Source organism: Narcine bancroftii, chromosome 6 (genome assembly GCF_036971445.1).
Source record: "Narcine bancroftii isolate sNarBan1 chromosome 6, sNarBan1.hap1, whole genome shotgun sequence".
Lineage (NCBI taxonomy): Eukaryota > Metazoa > Chordata > Chondrichthyes > Torpediniformes > Narcinidae > Narcine > Narcine bancroftii.
In genome coordinates this window covers 225,544,622-225,572,367 of record NC_091474.1, presented here as the reverse complement: position 1 = coordinate 225,572,367, position 27,746 = coordinate 225,544,622, and the positions used below count along the sequence as shown (strand labels likewise).

Below are 27,746 nucleotides of genomic sequence, written 5' to 3'. Positions count from 1 at the left end.
CATGCTTCAAGCACATCAACTATGCATGCTAAAGTGCAAGCAGACTTGGCCACTGTCTGTGCACAACAATGGTTGGGGAAAAGATTTACTTTGGAAGACAGGGAAGATGAAATGAAGAATCAGCAACTGAGGCAAGAAGCTGAAATCAAGAAACAGCAATTGGAGCAAAAAGAGCAACTTAAAAGGTTACAGATGGTTAGTGAAGAACAAAATATATTATTGAATAGAGAAAAGACTAGAGCTTGTGCTATGAATATGGCCAAAGTGAAAGCACTATCTCAGGCTTTTGCAAGATTTGTCATTCAAAGTTACATACCCAAAGGGATAGCACCTAACCTTCTAGCAGAGCCATGAGTACCGCAAATACAAGAAAAGAAATATACTCGAGCAAGGAGTCATGGGTGTCACTGCTAGTGCTCATATGACTATGACCAACCCTACGGAAAGAACTAACGATATTCATTCTCTCCAGAGCACACAATATATGGATCTTCCCAAAAGGAGGGTATTTCAAAAAAATTCAACCATACTCAACCATTGATGTCTCTTCATGTTGCTGGAGAACCAGCTACGTCAAGGATCTCCACCAATGCCATCATTTACAATCCAAGGATTTCCATCAATTACAACTCAAGGTCCTACACCTATGGTACTAGTGCAAGATGTATTTTCGCCATTCACCTCACGATAACCAAGTCACAAGACAATATAATATCACTCATAGCAAAATGAAATTAAATCACTGCTACGATTTACCTAAGAAGGAAATTCCAATTTTTAATAGAGATCCATTACAATATCTGACATTCGTAAAATCTTTTAAACATCACATTGAAAATAATACTAAGAATGCTAAAGATTGTCTTATTACTTGGAACAGTAAACTGGAGGACAGCCGAAGACGTTAGTCAAAAGTTGTCAATATATGAATCCAGAACAAGGTTTTAACCAGGGCAAAAGAATTATTGCTTCATCATTATGGAGATGAACATAAAATCACAAGGGCCCATGTCGACAAGATTCTTTCTTGGTCAGCAATAAAATCAGAGGACACAAAGAGTTTACAAGTATATGCACTCTTTCTGAGAGTTGTAACACAATGGGAAGTAGTGTATATTTGTAAGAGCTGTATTTGCTTGTTAATTTGTTGATTATTATAAACAAATTGCCTTATAAGCGGAAGGATTTATGGAGAACCAAAGTTTCAGAACTTAAGACTATTCCTGGAAGGAACACCACTTTTGAGGATGTTGTACAATTTTTGGATTGGCATGTGCATGTTAACACTGTACCAGTATTTGGAAATATTAAGGATACTTCAATAGTTCCTAAAGATGTAAAGAAGTCTAAGTCATTGTCTCAACAGAAACCAAAGGGAAGTACCTTTGTTACTACTATTTCAGACACAAACACAGGAACGAACAAAAAAACAAAGGAGAATGAAAATCACAATGTTCAGGAAAGCTGTTTGTATTGCAAAGATAAGCATGCTTTAGAAAGATGTTGGAGAAAAAGTCTCATGATGGGAAATTAATTTTTTTAAAGAAGAATGGAATATGTTTTGGCTGCTTGTGTAAAGGGCACATCAACAAAACTTGTAATAAGTGACTCAGTTGTGATATATGCAGTTTAAACATTCCAAATTTCTGCATACTCAACAAAGTAAAGTTGAAAAAGAAGTCAAACAATCTGAATCCAAGACTATCGAGACAGTCAAAAAGTATGCTTCAGTTCAGAAAAGCAGTCTTACTGGGGCTGATGGCAGAGCCCTCTCAGTAGTTCCTGTGCAGATTTTAGTTTTTTTTAATTTTTCAAACTATGAAAATACAAATACACACAAACATTCCCCTCTTGAATATACACTGTCTCATTTTCTCCCCCTTTTTACCCCCTCCATCCTTCCTTCCCCCCCTCCAAACCCATTGTTCAACAATAAACCCATTAAACAATGTCATCACACAATGAAAATAAACAAGAAAATTGGGTCATCTACTCTTACACACTGGATCAGTTCATTTCGTCTTCTTCTCATTCTATCATTTTAGGGGGTGGAGGTCCATGGTAGGCCCTCTCTGTTGTGTTCCATGTACGGTTCCCAAATTTGTTCAAATAATGTGACTTTATTTTCTAAATTATATGTTATTTTTTCCATGTACCATTGCTCTCTTCTGATTTCCAAGTTGACATTATATATTTTTTTGCTACAGCTAAGGCTATCATAATAAATCTTTTTTGTGCTTCTTCAAGTTTGAGGCCTAATTCTTTACTTCTTATATTACTTAGAAGAAAGATCCTGGATTTTTTGGTATTTTGCTTTTTGTGATTTTATTTAATACCTGATTTAGATCTTTCCAAAACTTTTTCACTTTCTCACATGCCCAAATTGCATGTACTGTTGTTCCCGTTTCCTTCTTACAGCGAAAACATCTATTTGATAATGTTGGATCCCATTTATTTAACTTTTGGGGTCTGATATATAGCCTGTGTAACCAATTATATTGTATAATGCGTAACCTCGTATTTATTATATTTCTCATATTTCCGGAGCATAACTTTTCCCATATTTCATTTTTTATCTTTATGTTTAAATCTTTTTCCCACTTTTGTTTGGGTTTATAGCTTATTTCATCATTTTCTTTCTCTTGCAGCTTGATGTACATGTTTGTTATAAATCTTTCTATTATTGTTGTTTCTGTAATCACATATTCAAAGCTGCTTCCTTCTGGTAATCTCAGTCTGGTTCCCAATTTGTCCTTTAAATAGGTTTTCAGTTGGTGGTATGCAAACATTGTACCATGAGTTATTCCACATTTGTACTTCATTTGTTCAAATGATAATAAATTATTTCCCAAAAAACAATTTTCTATTCTTTTAATTCCTTTTCTCTGCCATTCTCTAAAGGAAAAATTATCTATTGTGAAAGGGATTAGTTGATTTTGCATCAATAATAATTTTGGTAGTTGGTAATTTGTTTTTTTTCCTTTCTAGGTGAATCTTCTTCCAAATGTTGAGTAAATGGTGCAGTACTGGTGAACTTCTATATTGCACCACTTTTTCATCCCACTTATAAAGTATATGTTCTGGTACTTTCTCCCCTATTTTATCTAGCTGTCTCTTGGTCCAATCTGGTTTTTCCCTTGTTTGATAAAAATCTGATAGATATCTTAATTGTGCTGCTCTATAATAATTTTTAAAGTTTGGTAGCTGTAAACCACCTTGTTTGTACCATTCTGTTAATTTATCTAGTGCTATCCTCGGTTTCCCTCCTTTCCATAAGAATTTCCTTATTATTCTCTTTAGTTCATTGAAGAATTTCTCTGTTAAGGGAATTGGTAACGATTGAAATAGGCATTGTATCCTTGGGAAGATATTAATTTTAATGCAATTTACCCTTCCTATCAGTGTTAGTGGTAATTCTTTCCAATGTTCTAAGTCATCTTGTAATTTCTTCATTAATGGCTGATAATTTAATTTGTATAGGTGGCCTAAATTATTATCTAATCTAATACCTAGGTATCGGATTGCTTGTGTTTGCTATTTAAATGGTGATTCTTTTCTAAACTCTGTGTTATCCACATTATTCATTGGCATCGCTTCACTTTTATTTGCATTGATCTTGTACCCCGATATTTCTCCATATTCCTTCAATTTCTTATGTAATTCTTTTATTGATATTTCTGGTTCTGTTAAGTATACTATGATGTCATCTGCAAATAAACTGATTTTATATTCCTTCTCTTTTATTTTTATCCCTTTTATTTTATTTTCTGTTCTTATCAGTTTTGCCAATGGTTCTATAGCCAAAGCGAAAAGTGAGGGAGATAGTGGACATCCCTGCCTAGTTGACTTGCTTAATTTAAGTTGGTTCGATAAATATCCATTTACTGTCACCTTCACCAATGGTCCCTTATATAATGCTTTAATCCAATTAATATATTTCTCTGGTAGGTTGAACCTCTGTAATACTTTGAATAAATAGTTCCATTCTACCCTGTCAAAGGCTTTCGCTGTGTATAAAGCAACCGCCACTGTTGGTATCTTATTTCCTTGTACTGCATGGATTAAGTTAATGAACTTATAGATATTGTCTGTTGTTCGTCTTTTCTTAATAAATCCAGTTTGATCTATTTTTGGTACACATTCGGACAATATATTTGCTAATAGTTTTGCTATTATCTTATAATCTGAGTTAAGTAGAGATATTAGTCTATATGATGCTGGTGTTAGTGGATCTTTCCCCGTCTTTGGTATTACTGTAATTATTGCTGTCTTACATGAATCTGGCAAATTTTGTGTTTCTTCTATCTGGTTCATTACTTCCAGGAGAGGAGGAATTAATAACTCTTTGAATGTTTCATAGAATTCTATTGGGAGTCCATCCTCTCCAGGCATTTTATTGTTCGGTAGCTTTTTTAATATATCCTGTATTTCCTCTATTTCAAATGGTTTTATCAATTTTTTTGCTCCTCTTGCAATTTTGGAAGTTCAATTTTAGCTAAAAACTCATCTATTTTGTCTTCTTTCCTTTCATTCTCAGTTCGGTATAATTGTTCGTAGAATTCTTTGAAGTTTTCATTGATCTCTGTTGGGTGATATGTAATTTGTTTGTCCTTTTTCCTTGATGCCAATACCGTTCTGTTAGCTTGTTCTGTTTTAAGCAGCCAGGCTAGTATTTTGTGCATTTTTTCTCCTAGCTCATAATACTTCTGCTTTATTTTCATTATGTTCTTCTCCACCTTATACGTTTGTAATGTTTTGTATTTTATTTTTTTCGTCTGCCAATTCTCTTCTTTTTGTTATATAATCCCTTGTTGCTAGTTCCTTTTCTGTACTTACTGTCTCCCTTTCCAACTGTTCTATTTTCCGATTGTAGTCCTTTTTCATCTTAGTTACATAACTTATTATCTGCCCTCTGATGAAGGCTTTCATTGCATCCCATAATATAAATTTGTCTCTCACTGATTCCGTATTTATTTCAAAATATGTTTAAATTTGGTGTTCAATAAATTCTCTAAATTCCTGTCTTTTAAGTAGCATGGAGTTTAATCTCCATCTATATGTTCTTGGTGGGATGTTCTCAGTTCTATTGCTAATAACTGGGGTGAGTGATCAGACAACAATCTAGCTTTATATTCCGTTTTCTTAACTCTCCCTTGGATATGGGCTGACAACAGGAACAGGTCAATCCTTGAGTATGTTTTATGTCTACTTGAATATTATGAGTATTCCTTCTCCTTTGGGTGTTGCTTCCTCCATATATCCAAAAGTTGCATTTCCTGCATTGATTTAACCATAAATTTGGCTACTTTGTTCTTTTTTCTATTCTTTTGTCCAGTTTTATCCATCTTTGGATCCAAATTAAGGTCCCCTCCTATCAATATATTCCCCTGCGTATCGACAATCTTCAAAAAAGTATCTGCATAAACTTTTGATCCTCTTCATTAGGTGCATATATATATTGATCAAATTCAAGAATTCTGAATATTTCTGACACTTTATCGTTACATACCTCCCTTCTGGATCTATTATTTCCTCCTCTATTTTGATAGGTACATTTTTATTGATTAATATAGCTACTCCTCTAGCTTTTGAATTATATGATGCTGCCGCTACGTGCCATGCCCAGTCTCTCCTTAATTTATTATGTTCCACTTCAGTTAGATGCGTTTCCTGCACAAATGCTATATCTATTTTTTCTTTTTTCAGTAAATTTAATAGCCTCTTCTTTTTGATTTGGTTATGTATTCCATTAAAATTTATAGTCATATAGTTCAACATGGCCATCTCATACTCTGTTTACACTTCATTTCCACTTCCTCACCACCACCATCCCCCTTTTCCCCATTTTCATTTCTCAGTTTTCATTTTTTTAACTCAATGTATGACAGCACTTCTAAAACATAAAATACTTCAACCACTCCCACATCTAAAATTCCCTTAGCCCAAGTGTCCCCCCCTCCCCCTTGTCCCTTGTCGGGCAACCACAAATCCCCTCTCCATTCGGAATGCGAACCCGTTCGCAAGTGTCAACTGATTTCGCAGTCTCTCTCACCCAACGCCCTCCAGAAAAGACTTTTATCTTCACATTAAAACAAAGCTCCCCCCTCTTTTTTCCCCCTCCTCTATTTTTTCCCCCATTCTCCCTTACTTCCCTTTTCTTCGCTTCTTTAGTTCTTACTTGTACATTATTTTTACCTCTTTATATGTAGTTTGTCATCGTTCTTCGTTCTTATTACATCTCTTCATCTCTCTTTTTGTCCTGCAGGCGTTCTGCAAATTCTCGTGTTTTCTCCGGATCTGAGAACAGTCTGTTTTGCTCCCCTGGGATAACTATTTTAAGCACCACTGGATATCTTAACATAAATTTATAGCCTTTTTTCCATAGGATCAATTTTGCTGTGTTTAACTTCTTCCTCTTCTTTAGGAGTTCAAAACTTACGTCTGGGTAGAAAAAAAAATTTTGACCTTTGTACTCCAATGGTTTTTTGTCTTCTCTAATTTTATTTATCGCCTTCTCCAATATATTTTCTCTTGTCGTGTATCTGAGAAATTTTACTAAAATGGATCTTTGTTTTTGTTGTGACTGTGGTTTCTGGGCTAGTGTTCTGTGTGCCCTTTCTATTTCCATTCCTTCCTGCATTTCTGGCATTCCCAGGACTTTTGGGATCCATTCTTTTATAAATTCTTTCATATCTTTGCCTTCTTCATCTTCCTTTAGGCCCACTATCTTTATATTGTTTCACCTACTATAGTTTTCCATTATATCCATCTTCTGAGCTAACAACTCTTGTGTTTCTTTAACTTTTTTGTCACTTTCTTCCAATTTTCTTTTTAAGTCATTCACTTCCATTTCTACCGCCATTATTTGTTGTTCCACATTTTCTAATCCTTTCCCTACATCCGTTATGACCAGCTCTATTCTACTCTCTTTTTCTTCTGTACTTTTCATTTTTATTTTCATTTCACTAAATTTTAGTGTCAACCATTCTTTTAATGCTTTCATTTGTTCTTGAAAATTTTTTATCTTTGTACTGTCCATTCATTTTACCTTCTATTCCTCTGTGCAGAGCTTGGTCTTCTTCTTCTTCTTCTTCTTCTTCTGTGTCTGCTCTTGGGTTTGTGTCTTCTACTTCTCTTCCTTGTATCTGTGTCTCTTCTGACTTTCTTGTTGAGCTGCTTGCCTCAGTTTGTTGGGTGTTTTTTTCATGGCTTATTGATGTTGGTCCTCTTCTTCTGGGCTAGTTATCTGTTGGGCTTCCTGTTGCTGTTTTTCTTTCTCATCATTCCCTTTCCCATTGCTTTCCTCTTCTTCCAGCTGCGAGCCCTGCTGTCGGACATCTTTCAGTTGGTCGTGCTATGTAGATCCACTCCATAGCTGGGTCCCCCTCCCGTTGGTGTTCTCCTTTTCCTTGTTATGCGCAGTTGCGCACCTCTGTTTGGCTCAGTGAGCCATTTTTGCAGTCCTGCGGTCAGAGGTCGCGACCCTGCGGGGTCTCCACTAACCTCAGGGAGCAGGCTCCTCTGTCCACAGCGGGTCCCTGCTTCTTCGTGTAGGTAAGGCCTTCTCCTTTCTCTTCCGGCATCTTTCCTTCTTTTTTTTCCCATTGTTTTTGTTTTTTCTTTCTTAGGTGCCATTTTCTTTCTTTTCTCCACACCTTTATCTTTTATTTGTTGTGTTTTGTGTTTCTTGAGCTTTGCATTTCTTTCACTTTTTCTCTTCTTTTCTGGAGAAGGCTGGTATTCTCCTACCAGCCACTACTCCATCACGTGACTCCTCTCCCAGTTCCTGTGCAGGTTAAAGCTAAAAAGGGGAGCTTCATATTGAAGACCTATGCATTTCTTGATCCAGGAAGTATTGCATCATTTTGTATTGTTAAATTAATGAATAAAGTTAATCTTCATGGAAAAAGATCATAGATCTTATTGAAGACAATGAATGATGAAAGGAACATTGAAACTAATATAATTTCAGATTTAGAGATTGCTAGAAGACTATGCCTGTGAATAAGGAGAATATTCCATATCAGGATGATATCAAACAGTGTGCTCATCTAAATTTGATGCCAAGATTGAGATGTTAATTGGATTGGATGTACCAAAAGCTCTCGAACCTCAAGAAGTAATAAGGAGTCAAAATGATGGACCTGATGCTGTGAGAACATTGTTTAGATGGACGATTAACAGACCATTAGGAGGAAAAATTAATAATGATCAGGAGACATCGAATGTAAATGTCAACAGAGTTTCAATTGTGAAATGTAATGATCTGCGCGAACAACAGTTTAAAATTGATTTTTCTGAAGGTTTCTCAGATATTCAAGAACCTTCAAAGGAAAACAAACAGTTTTGGGATTTAGTTTCAAATTTTGTTAATCATGTTGATTGTCATCACTATATAGCATTACCTGAGAAGAAAAGAAAAAATTGTATGCCAAATAATAAAATAATTGCAAAACAGTGCATGCTGAATTTAAAGAGAAAATTCAAGATAAATTCATCCTTTCATTTGGAATATACCAATATCAAGGGTTATATAGAAAAGATATCTGAAGATATCTCGGAACATAAAGATGGTAAAAAAAAATGGTATTTACCTCATCATGGAGTTATACATCCACAAAAGAAGAAACTTTGCTTTGATCGTGGAGCATCATTTCAAGGGGTTTCATTGATTTCTCAACTTCTACAAGGTCCAGACGTAATCTGTACTTTAATAGGTGTTTTGATAAGATTTTGTAAAGTGCCTATTGTAATTGCTGCAGATAATGAAGTGATGTTTCATTAAGTGAATGTACCATCAAAAGATCGTGATTTTCTACGATTATTATGGTGGTCTAATGGCAATTGCAGTAAAGACATGATTGAATACAGAATGACAGTTCATTTATTTGGAGCAACTTTGTCACCAAGTTTTGCAAATTTTGCTCTCAGGAAATGTGCTGAAGATAATGAAGAGCAATTTAGTTCTCAAACTATAAACATCATCAGAAATAATTTCTATGTTGATGATTGAAAAAGAAGCAATAAATCTTTATCACGAATTAAAGGAGATTTCTTCTTTATGGAATGGATTAGCAACAGTCAAGATGTGTTGGCTCTTATTCCTGAGGCATAAGGAGCAAAGGAGATAAAATATCTTTATTTGAATTGTGACCTTCTACCTGTCGAAAGAATTCTAAGAGTGCAATGGTGTGTTCAATCTGATGTTTTCAAATTCAAAATTGTTTTGAAAGAATGGCCTTTATTCTTTTCATCATAAGTTCTATATATGGTCCTTTGGGAATATTGGCACCTGTTGTATTTATAGCCAAGAAAATTCTGCAAGAATTTTGTGGAATAAAACTTGGAAGGGATGAAACTGTACCAGAATCCATCACACAAGATTGGATAAATTAGATTGAGAGTCTTAAAATGTTAGAAAGTTTTGAAGTCAAGAGATATTTTAAACCTACAGACTTTGGAATTGCCACATCTGCTCAGTTACACTATTTTGCTGACACAAGTGAAGGTGGTTTTGGTATTGTCAGTTATTTAGTACTACGAAATAACCAAGAGCGAGTACATTGTGGATTTGTAATGGGAAAATCAAGAGTGACTTCATTAAATCCAGTTACCTTACCTCAAATGGAATTGATTGCCACTACTCTGGTGAGCAAAATGGACACTATGTTAAGAAGAGAATTACAGATGGAGTTAGCAGATTCTATGTTTTGGACTGATAATGCATCAGTGCTTAAATACATTAGTAACAAAATCACAAGGTTTTGTACTTTTGTGACTAACAGAGTTAATGAAATCGAAAAGGTTTTGCATGCTAATCAATGGAGATATGTTAAAACAGTGGATAATCCATCTGATATGGCTTCACAACGATCAAAAGTTCAATCTTTTCTGAAAAGAGCCAAAACATGGGTGTCTGGCCCTCAATTTCTTTTGCGATCTCAAGAACAATGGCCTCAAAATCCATAAGAGTTAAAAGAAATTTCAATGGTGGATCCAGAAATCCAAAACACTAATGTAAAAATTCAAATATCTAATGAAAATGATCCAATCACTCAATTAATTTGCTATCGCTCTTCATGGTTTCATTTGAAAAAGGCAGTGGCATGGATTGTTAGGTTAAAAACTATGCTTTTAAATCAAATCAAGAAAGAGAATCTGAAGACTCAAAAGAGCTGTGACCTAACAGTTGATGAATTGGGGAATGCTGAATTGGAGATAATTTGTTTTTGTCAGAAAAAGTCATTTAGTATCAAAATTGAAGAAGAATCTGAAAGTTACCAAAAAAAGTCATGTTTACAAGCTAAATCCTATTCTCGTAAACGATATATTGAGAGTAGGAGGAAAATTGGAAAAATCAATAATGCCAGAAGAAGATATTTATGCAAGACAAAAATGGACAACAAATGGCAGATTTGCCACAGGACAGAGTTTCAAGTGATGAACCCCCATTTGCAGATTTATTTTGGAAAAGATGGATTAAAGAATGGTCTGAAGCTAAATGCAATTTTGTATGTGGAGATATTGTAATTGTGGACGATTCTTCATCAAGAAATTATTGGTTGCTGGGGAAAATTGTGGATACAGTTCCAGTCAAGAAAGGATTCATTGGGCAAGTGCGGATTAAATCCAAGATTGGTTACTTAAATAGACCTATTACTAAAATCTGTCTTTTCCAGGAAGCTGAAAATTTTGAATTCTAATCTTATACATACTATATTTACTTAGTGCATCTGTAATAGTAATTATTATATATTAGCCATTAATGTCTATTATAATAATTAGGGGCCGGAATGTAAAGGTTAAAACCTTGTGTTTTTAACTCTTAGTTAATTTTGTGCCTGTTTCTTTAATAGTGACTATGATGTAATGTGTCATAATATCCACCCAGGCTAACAGCTTGCTTTTGCTTATTATACAACATGTGAAGGAAGCATGAGCATGAGAAATTTTTCTTTGAATTTGTATCTCTTAATAAACCTTGGTGTATCTCTTTAAAAGATTTTATCATTTGTATCTTTATATACGTTTTACAGTAAATACTTTGTTATTCATCGTTATGAAAGTCTGAATATGAAGCTATGCAAAATGTTTATTTGTTTTATCAACAAATTAAAACTACATAAAGTAACAGCCACAGAGTTTGATTTGTTGGATTAAAGAGATCTAAATTCAGAATATCACAGCTCACGCTTTGGAAGATGATAATTTGAAATTAGGATATATTAGAATAAGGAAAGTGTCATCTATACCTGGCCTGTATGCTATATCATAATTATAGATGGAGAGTTCGATCCTCCATCTGGCAATCTTGTCATTCTTTATTTTACCCCTTTTTGCATTATTAAACATGAATGCCACATCGCTGGTCAGTGAGCAGTGTAAATTTTCTGCCAGCAAGGTAATGCCTCCAGTGCCTGATGGCCTCTACAATGGCTTGGGGCTCTTTCTCTACTGATGGGTTCCGAAGCTGATGACCTGCCTGCCTGGTTAAGGGTAGCAGCCAAAGCTACATCAGAGGCATCGCTTTCCACCTGGAAAGGTGCATGCTTGTCCACCGCATGCATGGAGACCTTTGCGATATAGCTCTGAACGTAGTTGAAAGCTGCCTGGGCTTCAGCCAGTAATGAGGAGGTAGATTTTAAGAGGGGGCAACTTTATCCTTGTAGAGAGGGACCCATTGGGCATAGTAAGTAAAGAAGCCCAGGCACCTCCTTAAGGCCTTCATGATCTTCAGGATCGGGAGGTCTAACAGGGGGAGCATTCGATCGGGGTCATGAACAATGATGCCATCCTCCACCACATAGCCCAAAACTGCCAGATGTTTAGACCAGAACACGCACTTACATAGGAACATAGGAAGTAGGAACAGGAGTAGGCCAAAAATGGCCCATCAAGCCTGCTCCGCCATTCAATACGATCATGGCTGATCTAATTTATGACCTAACTCCATCTACCTGCCTTCTCCCCATATCCCCTAATTCCTCTATCATGTAAAAATTTATCTAACCGAATTTTAAGTATGTTTAATGAGGCAGCCTCAACCACTTCCCTGGTTAGAGAAAAATACAAAAATTCACTACTCTCTGGGAAAAACTATTTTTCCTCATCTCTGTCCTAAATCTACTCCCCCGAATCTTGAGACTGTGTCCTCTCGTTTTAGTTTCCCCGGCCAGCTCAAAAAACCTTCCTACATCTATCCTATCCATAGGATAACTGGAGTTGTTTGTGAGATTCAGGGATTTGGCTGTGTGGAGAAACTCCTGGTAATTGGCATTGTGGTCTTCCAGAGAGTGTCCACAAATGATGACATTGTTGAGATAAGGGATATTTGTTGACCATTTTGTCAATCTGTCTGTGAAAGACCAAGACTCCATTAGTGATACCAAAAGGGACCCTCCAGGACTGATAAAGCCATCTGTCTGCCTCAAATGGTGTGTAGAGGAGGTCCTTTGAATGGATTGGTAACTGATGGTATGCAGCTTTCAGGTCGATGGTCCAATAGATCCGATGCTGTGCAATTTCGTTAACCATGTCCGAAATTCGAGGGAATGTGTATGCATCCAGGAGTGTAAAGCAATTAATTGTTTGGCTATAGTCTATCCTGGACTTTTCTCCCCTTTTTATGACTACCACCTGGGCTCTCCATGGCCTGTTGCTAGGTTCAATGATATTTTATTTGAGCAGCCGCTGCATCTTGGCTATAATAAACTCCCGATCTCGCACACTGTATCACCTGCTCTTTGTGGCTATCGGCTTGCAATCGGGAGACAGATTCGGGTGGAGAGACCCTCTGTTCTGCACCGTGATTGGAGGAAGTGGGCTAGAGTACTCCATGGTCATGCTTTTTAAGGTGACACAGGAAGTCCAGGCCTAGCAACACAAAGCACACAAATCCTTCAGTACATACAATCGGAACTTACAAAATTTTCACCCTTTTACAGTTAGATGTACTATACAATACCCCTGGATAGACGCAGAGTGCAAGTGCAATGCTAGGTAAATACAATAGTCCATCGGGTACACTTTTAAGTTGTACCACAGAACAATCACAGGGTTTATAAAGCTCTCAGTGGAGCCAGTGTCTACCAAGCAATCAATCAAATGTCCGTTTATCCTCACCTCCATCATCGAGTTATTCAATTGGTGAGGTATTGACTGATCCAGGTTGACTGATGCCAGTGCTCCAAAAATCACATTGCTCCCCATGTCAATGATGACTCTCTCCTCTTGGCTCGTGGGCAGACAAGATGGCATCAACCACGAGGCGTGGAAAGATGGCCACCCTTCGTCTTGATCCAAAGGAGGACTAGGTGGCGTCGACCATGAGGCACAGCGAGATGACTCCCGGTGCTTCCTGCGATGCTTTACTTCCAGCGGCAGGTCTCGCCATGAGGCACAGCAAGATGCTGACAGCGAGCGGCATGGAAAGGCTGGGGCCAGCACTTCAGGACTAGGGCACAGGTTGAAAGTCAATTTGGGTCCACATGCGGTCGCCCTCTTTAGGTTCCCCTTGGCCCTACAGACCTTCACAGTGCCCCCACTTACCACATCCTGAGCACACTGTGACCTTCGTAGAGCATCAGGCGCATGTGTGCTATGCCTGTCCACAGAAGTAGCATCCCCAGTCGTGCAAGGCTGCAGCAGTTGGCGCTGGGGCTGCAGGGGTTGCCGGCACCCCACTGATCTGGTCTTCTGAAAGGGTGCCGCTTTCACCTTTGAGGTCATCAGCTCCCAGTTGGGCTTGTTTGAGTGCTTTTGCCAGGGTGCTGGCCAAGTCTTTCTTCCGCAACTCTAGCAGTCGCTGCCTCACGTACCTCGACCTTGCTCCTGCCATGAGGGTACCCCAGATTTGTTCCTCCTTTCTCACCCGGCCTGTGACCACTTCGTAGTGGCATTTCCTAGTCAGGGCCCACAGTTCAAGGACAAAATTGTCCAGCGACTCACCCAGGTGTTGCTGACGTTGAGAGAGCCAGTGTCTTGCCAGCATGTCATTCTGAGGCCTCATGTAGTGGGCCATTAAGCCTTCTATGGCAGACTTGTAAGTGGCACAGTCCCTGATGACAGCGAACCCCTTGGCGCCAACTCGAGAGAAGTGCAGACCTCAGCAGACTATCGGAGTTGAAAATGTCTTGCAAGGCCATTAATTAGGACTGGAAAGACTCCAGCTAGTTGGTGAATTCCTCTGGGGCCTCTAAGGACAGAGGGCTGACCTGGAGCATGCATGGCTTCAACATGGCTTCCATCCTGCTTCACCACAGTAATATAGTAATTGAGTAACATTTGAAGTTCTCCCCTGTTTGTCTCCTGTGTGTTAATTAAAGATACATGTGATTGTAACACTTGTGCCCAGCCTCATCTCTTTGTGAGCCACCAAACCTGATATTCTTCCCAACACGACACATCATTATCCCTTTTCATGCAGTCATTTAAATGTCCCTATTGTAACAGCCTCCACCACCACCCCCAGCAATGCATTCAAGGCATGCACACACTCTGTTACACTTAACCTAAACCAGTGGTTCTCAACCTTTATCTTTCTACTCACATACCACTTTAAATATCTCCAATGCCATAGGTGCTCTATGATTAGTAAGGGATTGCTTAAGGTGGTATGTGGGTGGAAAGAAAAAGTTTGAAAACCACTGTTTTAATCTTATCTAATTGACTTGTTATGTGCACAGTTTCATAACTCCAAAGTAAATGGGCCAATGACAATTTTTCTCAAGCAAAATATTTCAGTAATAATCGGGTCAAGAGCAGTGATTTCAACTTTCCCTACCCACTCACATACCACCTTAAGCAATCCCTTACTAATCACAGAGCACCTATGACATAGGGAATACTTAAAGTGGTATGTGAGTAGTGTTACAAGCCAGAGGACCCCAAACCCCAGCAGCAATAGATATTCACCAAGACCAATGGTTAATTAAACAAACATTGCTTTTAATTATCTTCAAACATGAAAACAGAATACACTTTAACTTACCACTATGGAATTAACTAACCTAACTTAACCACCTTCTAATTCTAAGTGCACGTGTATGTAATGTGTGCTTAAGTTCAGAAAAGTTCTTTGATTCACAGTCCAATCTCACTTCCCATTCCTCCAGGTTCACTGGTTGCAGGCAATTCTTATACTGTGCACAGAATTTAACATTTATGAAGTTCACCAGGCTTTGGTGCTTGAAAGGTAAATGGTTATTACTCAGGAAGGTTCTTGTCAGTTTTCAGAGAGAGAGAGATTTGTTGTATGCTAGACACTCACAACTGATTCCTTTTTCAATCAACCACTTCAGTGTCCTGCAAAGAAACTTGCCCCCTCAGGGTTCTCCAGATGATAACCTCTTTCTTTCAGGTCACCACAGAGTTCCTTTTTGTTTCTCATATTTCAAGTGAAACATGAGATAGCCAGCCCTCTCCTCTTGCATGAACCACAAGGACTTTGACCAGGCTGAACTAAACACTCACAACCCATCTTCCAAATGTGGTTTTCCACAAGCTTGCCAGCTTGTCCTGTTCCAGTGCTAGCTACTGCTGCCGACTGTAAAACTGCCAAACTGAATTCTGCCTCTCTCTTTCTCTCTCAGAAAGAAAGACTGTTTGACTCTCTCTGCTTGCAAAACCACATGACCCTCCTAGAACAGCAAGTACCACTCCATACAGTCTGCGGCTCTGACAAGTTCTTTCATCTGTTGCCTTTTTGTAAACAACAATCCATTAGTGAGGATGCTTTTGCAAAGACTCTGGGGCCAACATGTCTAGCATGAGCAGAGCTCCAGTATTTTAAATAAGATTTGTTTTAAAGTGTTTGTATGTGACCTACTTTAAAAAAAAACCTTGCCCAATTTATCTCCCAAAAACATATCTATAATCTGTCACAGTAGAAAGGAAAATGTTATATGGTTCTCAAACCACTGCCCTAAACTTTCCTCCACTTCATCTTAAACTGAAGGAGCACATGATTTCACAAATTACCTCCCCCACCCCCTGCGTACCCAAAAGGCTCTTCCTCGCCATCTATAGAAAAAGTTGCAATTTCTACTCTGGTTTAATTAATCACCTCAAAACCTACAAATCTGGAGTGAAAGCAAGTAATCTTGGTACTGTCACATATTCGAAAAAAATTAAAAACCTTAATGCCCAAGAAACACTTTGCTTCGAAAATGTATTTTGAATTTTTAGATAGTTTCAGTTTTTAAAGTATTATGTGTGAATTGTTTTTTCTTTAGATACTATAAAATCAATACTTGAAGAAGTGACAGAGGATCATCCAGATGTGAAGGCTATCGTCAACGAAGCTGTTGAGAAAGCATTGCAGTCTTCCGTGGATTTTCCAGTTGATGTCTACATAGATACATTGGTAAAAGCTATTTCAGAGGTAAGAATGCATTTGCTTATAAGCTAGTTTATTTGATTTGAGACTTTTGGAAGAAATGATTTAAATCTTACAGTCATGGCCATATGGAGTCATACATTCTAGAAAGTGACCATTTGACCCATACATCCATGCCAATCAATGAGTACTCATTTGTGTTGATCCCATCTTTCAAGATTCAAGGTTCCTTTTATTGTCATGTAATAATATAAAAAATGTAACATTACACAAAATTTCCTTTTGCCTACTGTAAGGCAATCAAAGGATTGCCATCAGCATTGCCTGGTGCCCCTTGCAATAAAAGAAAGAGAAGTAAAGGAGAGTCCCTTCAGAGACACTGAATGTCTGTGGATTTGCTTCCAATACTCCTACAGCCCCTGCAGCTGCACAGACTCCTGTTTAATCCATTGCCAATCCGATCTCCAGATCTAAATTTCCAACACTATCAGGAGGCTTTCAGTGCCTGTCCTTCAGGAGCCCTTCTTGCCTTCAGTACCCTCTCGAATCTCACAGCATATACTGGTTCATATGAGCCAGTCTCCAGCAGCTCACAGCTTGTGTGGGTCCTTCAACTGCTGAGCCCCTTGCTGGTCCACTTATATCTTATATGCATATGCCCTTTTATACCTTCAAGATTTATGTGCTCATCTAGACACTTCTCTGAGTGATTTGCTTCCATCACTACCTCCAGCAGTGCAATTCAGGTATTCACTACTCTTTGGGTTGAAAAAGTCTCTCTTGAATCCCCTCTAAATCTTTTAACCTTAATCTATACCATTTAGCATTATTCATCTCAGATAATGGAAAAATATTCTCACAGTCTACCCTGTCTATTTCTCTCAATTTTATATATCTTAATCATTATATCTTTGCTTCAGGGAGAACAGACACAGCCTCTCCAGTCTTTCTTCACAACAAAAACACTATCCAGACAACATCACTGTGAATCTCCTCTAAACTCTCTCTAACGCTATCACATCTTTTCTATGGTATGGTGACTAGAACTGTTTGCAGTGCTCCAGCTGAGGTCTGATTGATGTTTTATAAAGTCAGAACAAAATCATCTTGCTCTTATGTACAATATCTCCACTAATGAAGGCTAATATCCCATATGCCTTCTTTTCTACATTATCTCCCTGCACTGTCACTTTGAAGGATCTTTGGACTTACATGTCAGGATTCTATTGTTCCTCAATCTTCCTAGCATCTTAAAATTCATGTTATACTGTATGTTCGAGCCTCATTTGTACTGCCAAAATGCATTACCTCACATTTATCAAGATTAAACTCCATTTGTGATTTTTCAGTCCATTCCACCAAGAGATCGATATCACCCCAATCCTAGGAACCCCTTCTATAGTTTTTTAAATAAAAATATTTGCACAGTAAAACTAGAAACATTTTCTATAATTGTACCCAGAGCTTCAATATGCATAAATTGCTGGTGCACCTTGTGTAACGCTATCATTTAGACCCGACAGACCAGAAGTCGAGATTAATAGACTTTAGTCAGGCCCTCAGTGCACCTTCCTCGAGGTGACAACCTGACTCACCTCCACCCAACTGTCCCAGTCAGGCCATTGGCTCACCTTCTTTGCTCTGACAACTTGGCTCACCTCCACGCCAGTGTCCCAGTCAGGCACTCGCCACACCTTCCTCAAGATGACAACCTGGTTCCGGTCAGGTCCTCAGCGTACCTTCCTCTTGCTGACAACCCACCTTCCTGACACCCAAGTGGCAACAGTAAAAAGAATGCATGCGCATTGAAGGAACAAATCTGCACATGATCAACAAAGTCTCAGTGCTCCACCATGGGCTTCATCTGCCCAGTCATATTTCTTTGTATCTATCTATCTATTTATTTATTTATTTATCTGTTTGTTTGTTTATTTATTTATTTTGACGGGTTTTTTTGCATTTCTGGTTGATTGAATTCCGGATAACGGATTTTACAGTACATTGTGTAAAAAATGTGAAGTCATCCACATTACTAGAAAAAAAGTAGAAAAGCAGAGTATTATTTCAAAGTTGAGTTCAGAGCGACCTTGATGGCCTTTTAATGGTGAATTAAAGATGTTATCACTGAGCTCTAGCTGACAGAATTTCAAGAATAATAGTGGATGGAAATCCAGTAGTATTTTGATCAATTCATTTTTTTAGATATATGAAGAAAGAAAGGAGAAGAATCCTGATCATCCAGTGGCAGGTGGTTGGGTGCTGGACAATTTCCCTGAAACAGTCGATCAGTGTAAAGCAATGGTAGAGCTAGGTTTTACTCCTGATAATACTTTCCTTTTGTATAATGCTGTAGATGATGGTGAGTATTAAAACAAAATGATTTTCTTTTTTTTGCATTTTTAAAATGTTTGTTTTGATGGAAACATTTTGGCCATGTCAGACTGTAATTTTATGTGTTGAAAGTCTCTGCAATGTGAAGTCAAGCAAGCTGTCAGTGTGGCCACAAGTGTCGATAATCTATTCTGAATAAATCTCAATATTTTGTGTCTAGAAGATCATCAGTAGCCATCCTTACATAGCTTTGTTCAAAACTGCATGATAAACCTTCGTTGGAGAGGATCTGAGGGGCAATATTGGGTATATAGAACAAACTGTCAGAGAAAATGTTAGAGCTGGGTAAACATTTAAAAGAGATTTGGAAAGGTTTATGTAAGAAAGATTTAGAAGAATATGAGCTGAACTCAGGCAAATAGGATTAACTCAGGTAAGAACTTCTGCCGGCAAGAATGAGGTGGATAATAAAGTCTGTATCTGTAAATTGCTATAATTTCATCGAATTGAAGATCGTCCAGCGATCATACTCCTGAACAGTGCAAGACTGTCAGAGTCAGTCTAAGTACAGTTACAGGCTTGGTCCAGGTGGATTGAAGATTGTCCAGCGATCATACTCCTGAACAGTGCAAGACTGTCAGAGTCAGTCTAAGTACAGTTACAGGCTTGGTCCAGGTGGATTGAAGATCGTCCAGCGATCATACTCCTGAACAGTGCAAGACTGTCAGAGTCAGTATAAGTACGGTTACAGGCTTGGTCCAGGTGGATTTTCTGTTGCAAAATAGACTTGATCTGATTGTTGAATACTTTAGACAAGGTATTAGTATGGCTTGATAGTCCAAAATTGGTGAAAGTTTTATGGATCCCAGTCCTGCAGGGGTGCTCATTTAAGTATGCTGTGAAAACCAATATTATGATTCTCTTAAACCTGAAGTGTTAATTAAGTGTTTCTTTCTCTTCATATGCTGTCTGACCTGCAGACTACATCCAGAATTTTGTTTTATTTATTTTATCTCAATTATCCTGCGTGAGCATTGCAATGGAAACTTGTTCGAATGATGTGACCTAATTTCACAGCCATTGCTCCAAAGGAATATATGCATGGAGAGCAACATCTTCTATGTTTGACTGTTGCAGAATTTATGTCTGTAATGTGAATCCAAACTGAAAGGGCCTAGACAAATTTCAAAAGTGGACAATTAAACTTAGTAATGGATACAAATTGCTTCGCATTCCAGTTGCAATAGACTGAAAGATGAATTGGACTGACAAAATAGTTCTGTGTATCTGAACTTTTGGGCTCTTGACTTGGCATAGCCCGAAAGTCTCCTTCCCATCAGAAAATTCTGTTTCTAGCACTGCTGCAAGTTTCTTCTGGAAGCATGCTAATCTACCCATTTTATCTGTCCCAATGTGCCCTAATTTTTTATTTTAATTTTTCCTTTTAGAAAATTTTATACTGATGTTTCTGCTTCTCTCTGGTGTTGTATTATTTAAACCTGCAGTATTGATTTCTTGAAGCAATACAGCACAGAATGACTAGGATCATCAATAGCACTCTTTGGCTATTAGAATTCTCATTTGATAAAATCTAACCTAGAGGTGTAATTCTATGCTCCTAATCATCTTCCATCATTCATTGTTTTTTCACTTCTCCTCTTCACCTGCATTTGATGTTTCTGGGATACTTGTTCTTTCAATTAAGAACAAAGGTAGTGGACATATCATGCCTTCTATACAGAATAACTTTGATGGTTTTGCTCTAAATTTTCATCTGTAAATGTGTTATATTGGCGTGACAAAAAAATACCTTGTAATTGACAAAATGTTTGGATGGAGATGGAAATGAGATGCTAGATACGCAAATGCTGTAAACTGGAGCAAAAAAACAAACTGCTGGGGAGCTCAGTGATGCTGCTGCCTGATTCAGTTTGGCTTTTGCACTGAGGTACTTAAATGGATCCCCTGTGATGCCCTCCCCCATCTGAGTTGTTAATGTTGCTCTTGTGATCATGGTATTTTTCTTTTTCTGTATACATGTAATTTGTTTGGCCTTCTTTCCACTTTTAAGTCATTTAGTTAATTTCATATTCAAGGGAACCTAAAAATTGAAATTATTTTGCTAGTCTACTACATCAATCTGTATGACCACACAGTCCATTTCAAATGCAGCACTCCTTTTTCAACTATTTCTGTTAATCTTTACACCATTTGTGGTTAAAGTTTTCAAATGTTGCACCTGATGCCTGTCAACTGTAGCTTATGACCAGCACCTTTGTATTTATCTTTCTGCTTCCAGAATATGTTCATCATATTGTTACATATAGACTGCACAGACCATCCATTGGTTCTCAATCAATTCATGATTATCTATTATCATTAATTTTGCACAGAACTGTCCCTCTTTCTTCATTGATAAGATAAATAGTCATAGTATTTTCCCTTGGATGATGGAAGGCATCAGGAAATGCTTCAAAAAACTAGCTGTGACCCACATCATCTCCAGCCTACCAGACTGCCTAATCCATTACTGTATTATTCGCCTACTGCTATAACATGTCCACGAAAGATGGCATCGCTTTGGCTTTGCTCTCAGCCATGGGACACCTGGATAATATCGCAGATGTATTTATAGACCATAATTCAGCCTTTAAGACCATAGACCTAAACTCAGCTACAAACTTCAAGACCTTGGTCTCAGCACCCACCTCTGCAACTAGATCCTCGACATTCAGATGTGCAGTGTGGATTAGTGACAACACATTTTTTTTAAAAATGCAACACTGCTAGAGCTGCGGTAGTGGCAGCACTGGCGCTGGCATGGTCCTGGAAGAGCAGAGAGCAGAAACACAGCATTGATCCGATGAGGTCAGCCACCTGGTCCTCATGCTGATGACTCTGTAGAGGCACAAAATGGCCTGTTAGAGGAGCCGATGGCATTTTTAAATTAAAATCCTGCAACCATCGGTCTATGTTTGGCAGCAGCCATGAAGGGTTACAAGATTCCAGGAAGAAGCAGACCACCACAGGGCACCAGAAATGGGGAGAACATCCCCAGTTGAGAAGGAAAAGCAGAGGAGATGACCTTCCAGGAAGGTGATCAAGGCAGCTGACCAGTTAGGAGCACAGCGGCTGAGGGACCTACACAGGCTGTGGGTGACGTGGTTCAGAGCTGCTGGAGATGGGCCCATGGGAACCAGGTATCGGAATTGGGATTTGAGAGGATACTGAGGGCAAGAAGGGATCCCAAAGGGCATTAGGTGCTGAAGGCTTCCTGATCGTGTCGAAGGTTTGGATCTGGAGCTGGTTGATGATGGAGTCTGTGCAGCTGTAGAGGCTGCGGTAGTGCTGGAGGTGACTCTTTGGACAGTCGGTAACTCTCTTTTGCTTCTTATTCTCTCAAACATTTTATCAATTACAGGTGACACTAATGGTAATTCTTGATCTCCTTATGACAGGTAGAAGGCAATTTCGTGTAACATTACGTGTTCCATACTATTACATGGCAATAAAGGATATCCTTAACACCAGTGCCCTACAGGCTTTGTACTCATCCCTGTACTATTCTCCCTACATTCATGACAATGTGGCCAAATATCATTCCAACTCCTTTTACAAGTTTACTGATGATACCACCCTAGTAGGTCAAATATCAAACAATGACAAGATGGAAAATAGGAGTCTAGTAGCTTGGTGTTAGGGCAACAACCACTCCTTCATTGTAAACAAAACAAAGGAATTGCATATCAAGTTCAGGAACAGGGTGGAACACACCCCCATCTGTATCAACAGTGTTAAAGTGGTGATGATAGAGAGCTTTATGATCCCAGGAGTGAATGTCACCAACAGCCTATTCTAGTCAACCACAGTGATTTTACAACCAAGAAAATGTACCAAAGAAGTGGGAAAGCTGTTATTGTATTATAGGACTTATCATACCACTGTCTGGTTTTTCCATACCTTGAAGAAGGGCTCAGGCCTGAAATGTCAGTAACATGCTGTGAGACCTGCTGAATTCCTCCAGTATTTCTGTGTTTTTACTACAATCAGAGCGTCTGCAGAGCATTTTGTGTTTCACAGCAAAACTACCACAGTCATGCTCTCTTTCTCCCATTTCACCCCCCCCCCCACAAAATATTCATGAGCTTGAAAACAGATTCAAGGACACTTTCAGTGTTAAATCAGACTCTTGAATGAACCTCTCATTGGTAAAAATGCCCCTGCACTGTTTAACTGTACATTTCTCTTGATCCTGCACTTTGTTCTGTTTCATTATTTAATTAACTGCTGCACGGGAATGAGTTTACTTCTCAGAATAGGATGCAAAACAAGAATTTTCACAGTATCTTTGAGCACATCCCAATAAAAAAATTCAATTCAATTCAGCATGGATAAGGTGAGAGGAGAAAGCATTTAAAACCAATATGAAACGCAACTTTTTCACAGAGGATGCTATGTACAAGAAAAGAGTTGCTAGGGGAAGCTATAGAGGCTAGTCTCATAATGACATTTGAACAGTGTAGTGATAGAGTGCTACCACAGGAGGAGTCAGAGATGGAGTGTGTGGCATCTGGGAAATGTTGCATCTTGGATAGATTCAAGATGGATGCCTCCACATGAGGACCTACCTGTGTGTGTTTTGTTTGCTTTAGTTAATAAATCTAGTGTTTAAAAGGAACCCATTTCTTTATTGTAATAAAAGAAACATCATATGGTACCAAGAGTGGAAGAAACAGCCAGGAGTGGAAGAAACAACAGGAATGTGATGCTGTGCACAGGAGTGAAGGAAACACTACAGTGTGCATAGTGAGTAACAGTCAATACCAGCAGAGAAAATATAGAGAGTTTAAAAACTCCTGATGCTGTAAAAAGAGCTAGAAATGTTGCCCACAAGTGGAGGTGGTTTAAACAAATATTTATACTCTACCTGCTAGGAATTGGAATCAATAGTGAACCGAATACATGGAAGATTGCAATGCTACTTAGAGTGATGAGATCTAAAGCTCTAGAGGTTTTCAACACATTTGTTTTTGCCAAGGAGCAAATTTAACAAGCTTATCAAGATATTTAGTGAATACTGTACACCAAAGAAAAATGAAACCTTCAAGAGTTATGTGTTTTGCTCACACATGCAGCTGCAGGGAGAGAGCTTTGATACTTTTTTAACAGATTTAAAATTAAAAGCAAGAATATGCAATTTTGGATCACTGCAAGATTCAATAATCCGTGATCAAATTGTGTTTGTAATTAATGATAATAAAGTGAGAGAGAGGGTGCTACGAGAGTCAGAGCTTACCTAAGAAGGAGCTGTGAAGATATCCCACGCCAGTGAATTAGCTCTGCAGCATGCAAAAAAAAGTTTGGTGATAGTGTAAAAGCCAGTGAAAATGAAGGCATAGTCACCGCCACGGTGTCTGCACACACACACACACACACACACACACAAACAAAATATGAGATACATGAAACAACAAAAAGATAGAGACATTCAAATGTAAACATGCACCCAAACAATGCCCAACTTATGGAAAAATTTGTAATAAGTGCAAAGAGCAGAATCACTGTGCAGAGCAATGTTGTTCCAAGGGAAACAAGACAGAAATAAAAGTCTTTTATCTGCTCTCAGTGATGCACTTTTCGTGGGCATGGTAGTGCCCAAAGTGAACAATGTTGAACAGGCTAAGTGGATTGTGTCATTGCATACAAATGGAACAAATATTCCTGCAGTGAACTGGAATTCACTGTTTATGGGTAGATTAGACAACCGACTCCTCCTCTTGGCTCCACCCCCAATGGTCCCGATATAAACCCTGTTTTCCTGTCTTACCTCAAATTTACCTGAAGACCATAGTAGATACCGGCTGTTAATTGTAAGCTATAAGAGCATGTTTGTGCTCCTCACAAGTCTCCAAGGACTATCAATCACATTACAATTTTATCAGCTTACTTTTGGAAATGGGATGGAAGCCATTTTGAAGCCAGGCATGCTCCAGGTCGACCCTCTGTCCCCAGAGGTCGCAGAAGAATTCACCTACTGGTTGCAGTGCTTCCAGTCTTATCTAATGGCCACCCAAGAAGCCTTCCACTCCGACAGTCTCCAGAGATCGGCCCTCCTCTCCTAAGTCAGTCCAAAGGGATACACAGTTATCAGGGACTGCGTGACGTATGAGACGGCCATCAAAGGCCTGAAGGCCCACTACATGAGGCCTCAGAACGACATGCTGGCCAGACACTGACTCTCTCAACATCGGCAACGACCAGGTGAATCGCTGGACGACTACGTTCTGGAACTATGGACACTAATGAGAAAGTGCCACTACAAAGCAGTCTCAGCCTGGGTAAGAAAAGAAGAGCAAGTCCTGGATACTTTCATGGCTGGAGTGAGATGGAGGTATGTGAGGCAGCGACTGCTAGAGTTGGGGAAGAAGAACCTTGCCAGTACACTCGATCTGGCAAAATTATCTGAACAGGCCCAACTGGGAGCATATGACATCTCTAACAACCTCTCCATGCTGCTCACCGCCTCCATCTTGCTGTGCCTCATGGCAGAAACCGCTACCGGAAGCGAAGCCTTGAGGAAAACAGGAAGTGAAGCAATGGTGGCCATTTTGCCACTCCTCGTAGTTGATGCCATCATCCTAGCCCTCAGATCAAGTCGATGTCAACAGGAAAAGCAATGCAGCCTCCGAAGCACTGGCATCAGTTGTCCTCGACCAGGCAAAACCCCACTAGCTGAACAACTCGACAATGGATATAAGGGTAAATGGACATCTGACAAATTGTTTAATTATTGTTGGCTCAACTGAGAGCTTTATAAACTCGGTGGCTGCTCAGCAGTAGAACTTAAAGGTTTACCCAATTGTCTACTGTATTTATATAGTGTCGCGATCGTATTCGGTGACCATTCAGGGTATTGTACAGAACACTTAACTCTAAAAGGGGGGTAATTTTGTAATTTTCAATTGAATATATATTGGAGGATTTGTGTGCTTCTATGTTGCTAGGCCTAGACTTCCTGTGTTACTTTAAAAGTATGACCATGGAGTACTCAGGCCCACTTCCCCCAATCACGGTGTGGAACAGAGGTCCCAAAAGCCAGACACTACATGTGGTCTCTCCACACTGAATATCGAAACTCCCCCCACCCCACCTACCCATTTCAGAATCTAACCCCCAACTTTAAGCCTTTAGCGACAAAGGGCAGGCAATACAGTGAAGAGGACTGAGAATTTATTAGAGCCAAAACACAGCGGCTCCTTAAAGAAAAAAATAATTGAACCTAGCAAAAGCCTATGGAGAGCCCAGGTGGTAGTCATGTGAGGGGGAGAAAAGCCCAGGCTTCACATTCCTGGATGCATACACCCTCCCCCGAATCTTGGACATGGTGAATGAAATTGCACAATACCGAGTCTATTCAACCATTGACCTGAAAGCTGCATATCACCGGCTACCGATCCATTCCAAGGACCGTCCCTGCAAGCATTCGAGGCAGATGGACGGCTTTACCAGTTTCTGAGAGTCCCTTTTAGTATTACAAACTGGGTCTCGGTCTTCCAGAGGCAGATGTATGAAATGGTAGTTAAGTACGAGTTAAGAGCTACCTTCTCGTATCTCGACAAAGTCACCATTTACGGACACAATCTGGAAGACCACGACGCCAATCTTCAGAAGTTTATCCACACAGCCAAATCCCTGAACCTTACGGACATTGTCAGTAAGTGTGTGTTCCTGAATAAACGTCTAACTATCCTGGGCTATGTGGTGGAAAATGGCGTCATTGGCCCAGACCTCGAGCATATGCACCCCCCTCTTAGACCTCCTAATCCCAAGGACCATGAAAGCTTTAAGGAGGTGCCTGGGTGTCTTCTCATACTACACCCAGTGGGAACCTCATTACACTGACAAGGTCCGTCCCCTTTTAAAATCCACCTCCTTTCCATTATCAGCTGAAGCCCAGGTGCTTTTTAGCTACGCCAGGAGCTATATCGCTAAGGCCACCATGCATGCAGTGTACAAAAACACACCATTCCAGGTGGAGAGTGATGCCTCCGACATAGCCCTGGCCATAACCCTTAACCAGGCGGGCAGGCCGGTAGCTTTCTTTTCCCGCACTAGGCCACAAGCTCCAAAACCCTTCAGTGGAGATAGAGGCTCAAACCATTGTAGAGGCCATCAGGCACTGGAGGCACAACCTGGCTAGCAGGAAATTCACTCTGCTCACTGAGCAGCAATCTGTAGCATTTATGTTCAATAACACAAAAAGGGGTAAAATAAAGAATGACAAGATTGCAAGGTGAAGGATCGAACACTCCACCCATAACTATGAGATAGTGTATAGACCAGGGTCACTCAGTGAGCCTCCAGATGCCCTATCCTGAGGAATCTGTGGTGCTGCACACACCAGTCCGTTGTGGTCAATTCACGATGAGCTTTTCTATCTGGGCTACACCCATATGACTCACTTCGTCAAGGCACGCAACCTACCCTTCTGTATCAAAGGCATCAGAAATGACTGGGTCAAGCCAGGTCAGCACTTCTACCGCCCTGACAAAGCACACCTGATAAAAGCTTCCCTCCCCTTTGAATGACTCAGCATCGATTTCAAGGGTCTCCTTCCTTCTACCAATGGAAACATGTAATTTCTTAACATTATTGATGAGTACATGTTTACTGTTCGCCATCCCCTGCCCAGACACCATCACTACCACAGTCATCAGAGCTCTGCACTCCATTTTCACCATGATCGGATATCCCAGCTATATTCATAGCAACCGGGGTTTATCATTTATGAGTAAAGAGCTACTCCGATACCTGCTTGTAAGAGACATCGCCTCAAGCAGCACGACCAGCTACAACCCCCAGGGGAACGGACAAGATGGAAAAGAGAATGCAATGATTTGGAAAGCTGTGAAATTAGCTTTCCGGTCTAAAGGCCTTCCAGACTCATGCTGGCAGGAGGTTCTGCCCACCGCATTCCACTCCATAAGATCATTTCTCTGCACTGTGACAATGTGACTCTTCATGAACTAATGTTTGCATTCCCAAGGCAATCCAAGTCGGGAATCAGTCTTCCAGCATG

At 39.4% G+C, this 27,746-nt stretch overlaps 1 protein-coding gene across 17 annotated transcripts in view; it reads left to right on the top strand.

Moving 5' to 3' along the window:
• ak9 (adenylate kinase 9) overlaps positions 1 to 27,746 on the top strand; it is a 371,922-nt gene that overhangs the window by 166,101 nt on the left and 178,075 nt on the right. For all 17 annotated transcript variants that reach the window (XR_011340758.1, XR_011340759.1, XM_069887555.1 and 14 more), the window contains 2 exons: positions 16,233 to 16,381; positions 18,539 to 18,695. Coding sequence is in view for 15 of the 17 variants with exons in the window: in XM_069887555.1 (XP_069743656.1) it covers positions 16,233 to 16,381; positions 18,539 to 18,695 (306 nt within the window). In the remaining 2 variants the exon portion in view is untranslated. The remainder of the gene's footprint in view (positions 1 to 16,232; positions 16,382 to 18,538; positions 18,696 to 27,746) is intronic.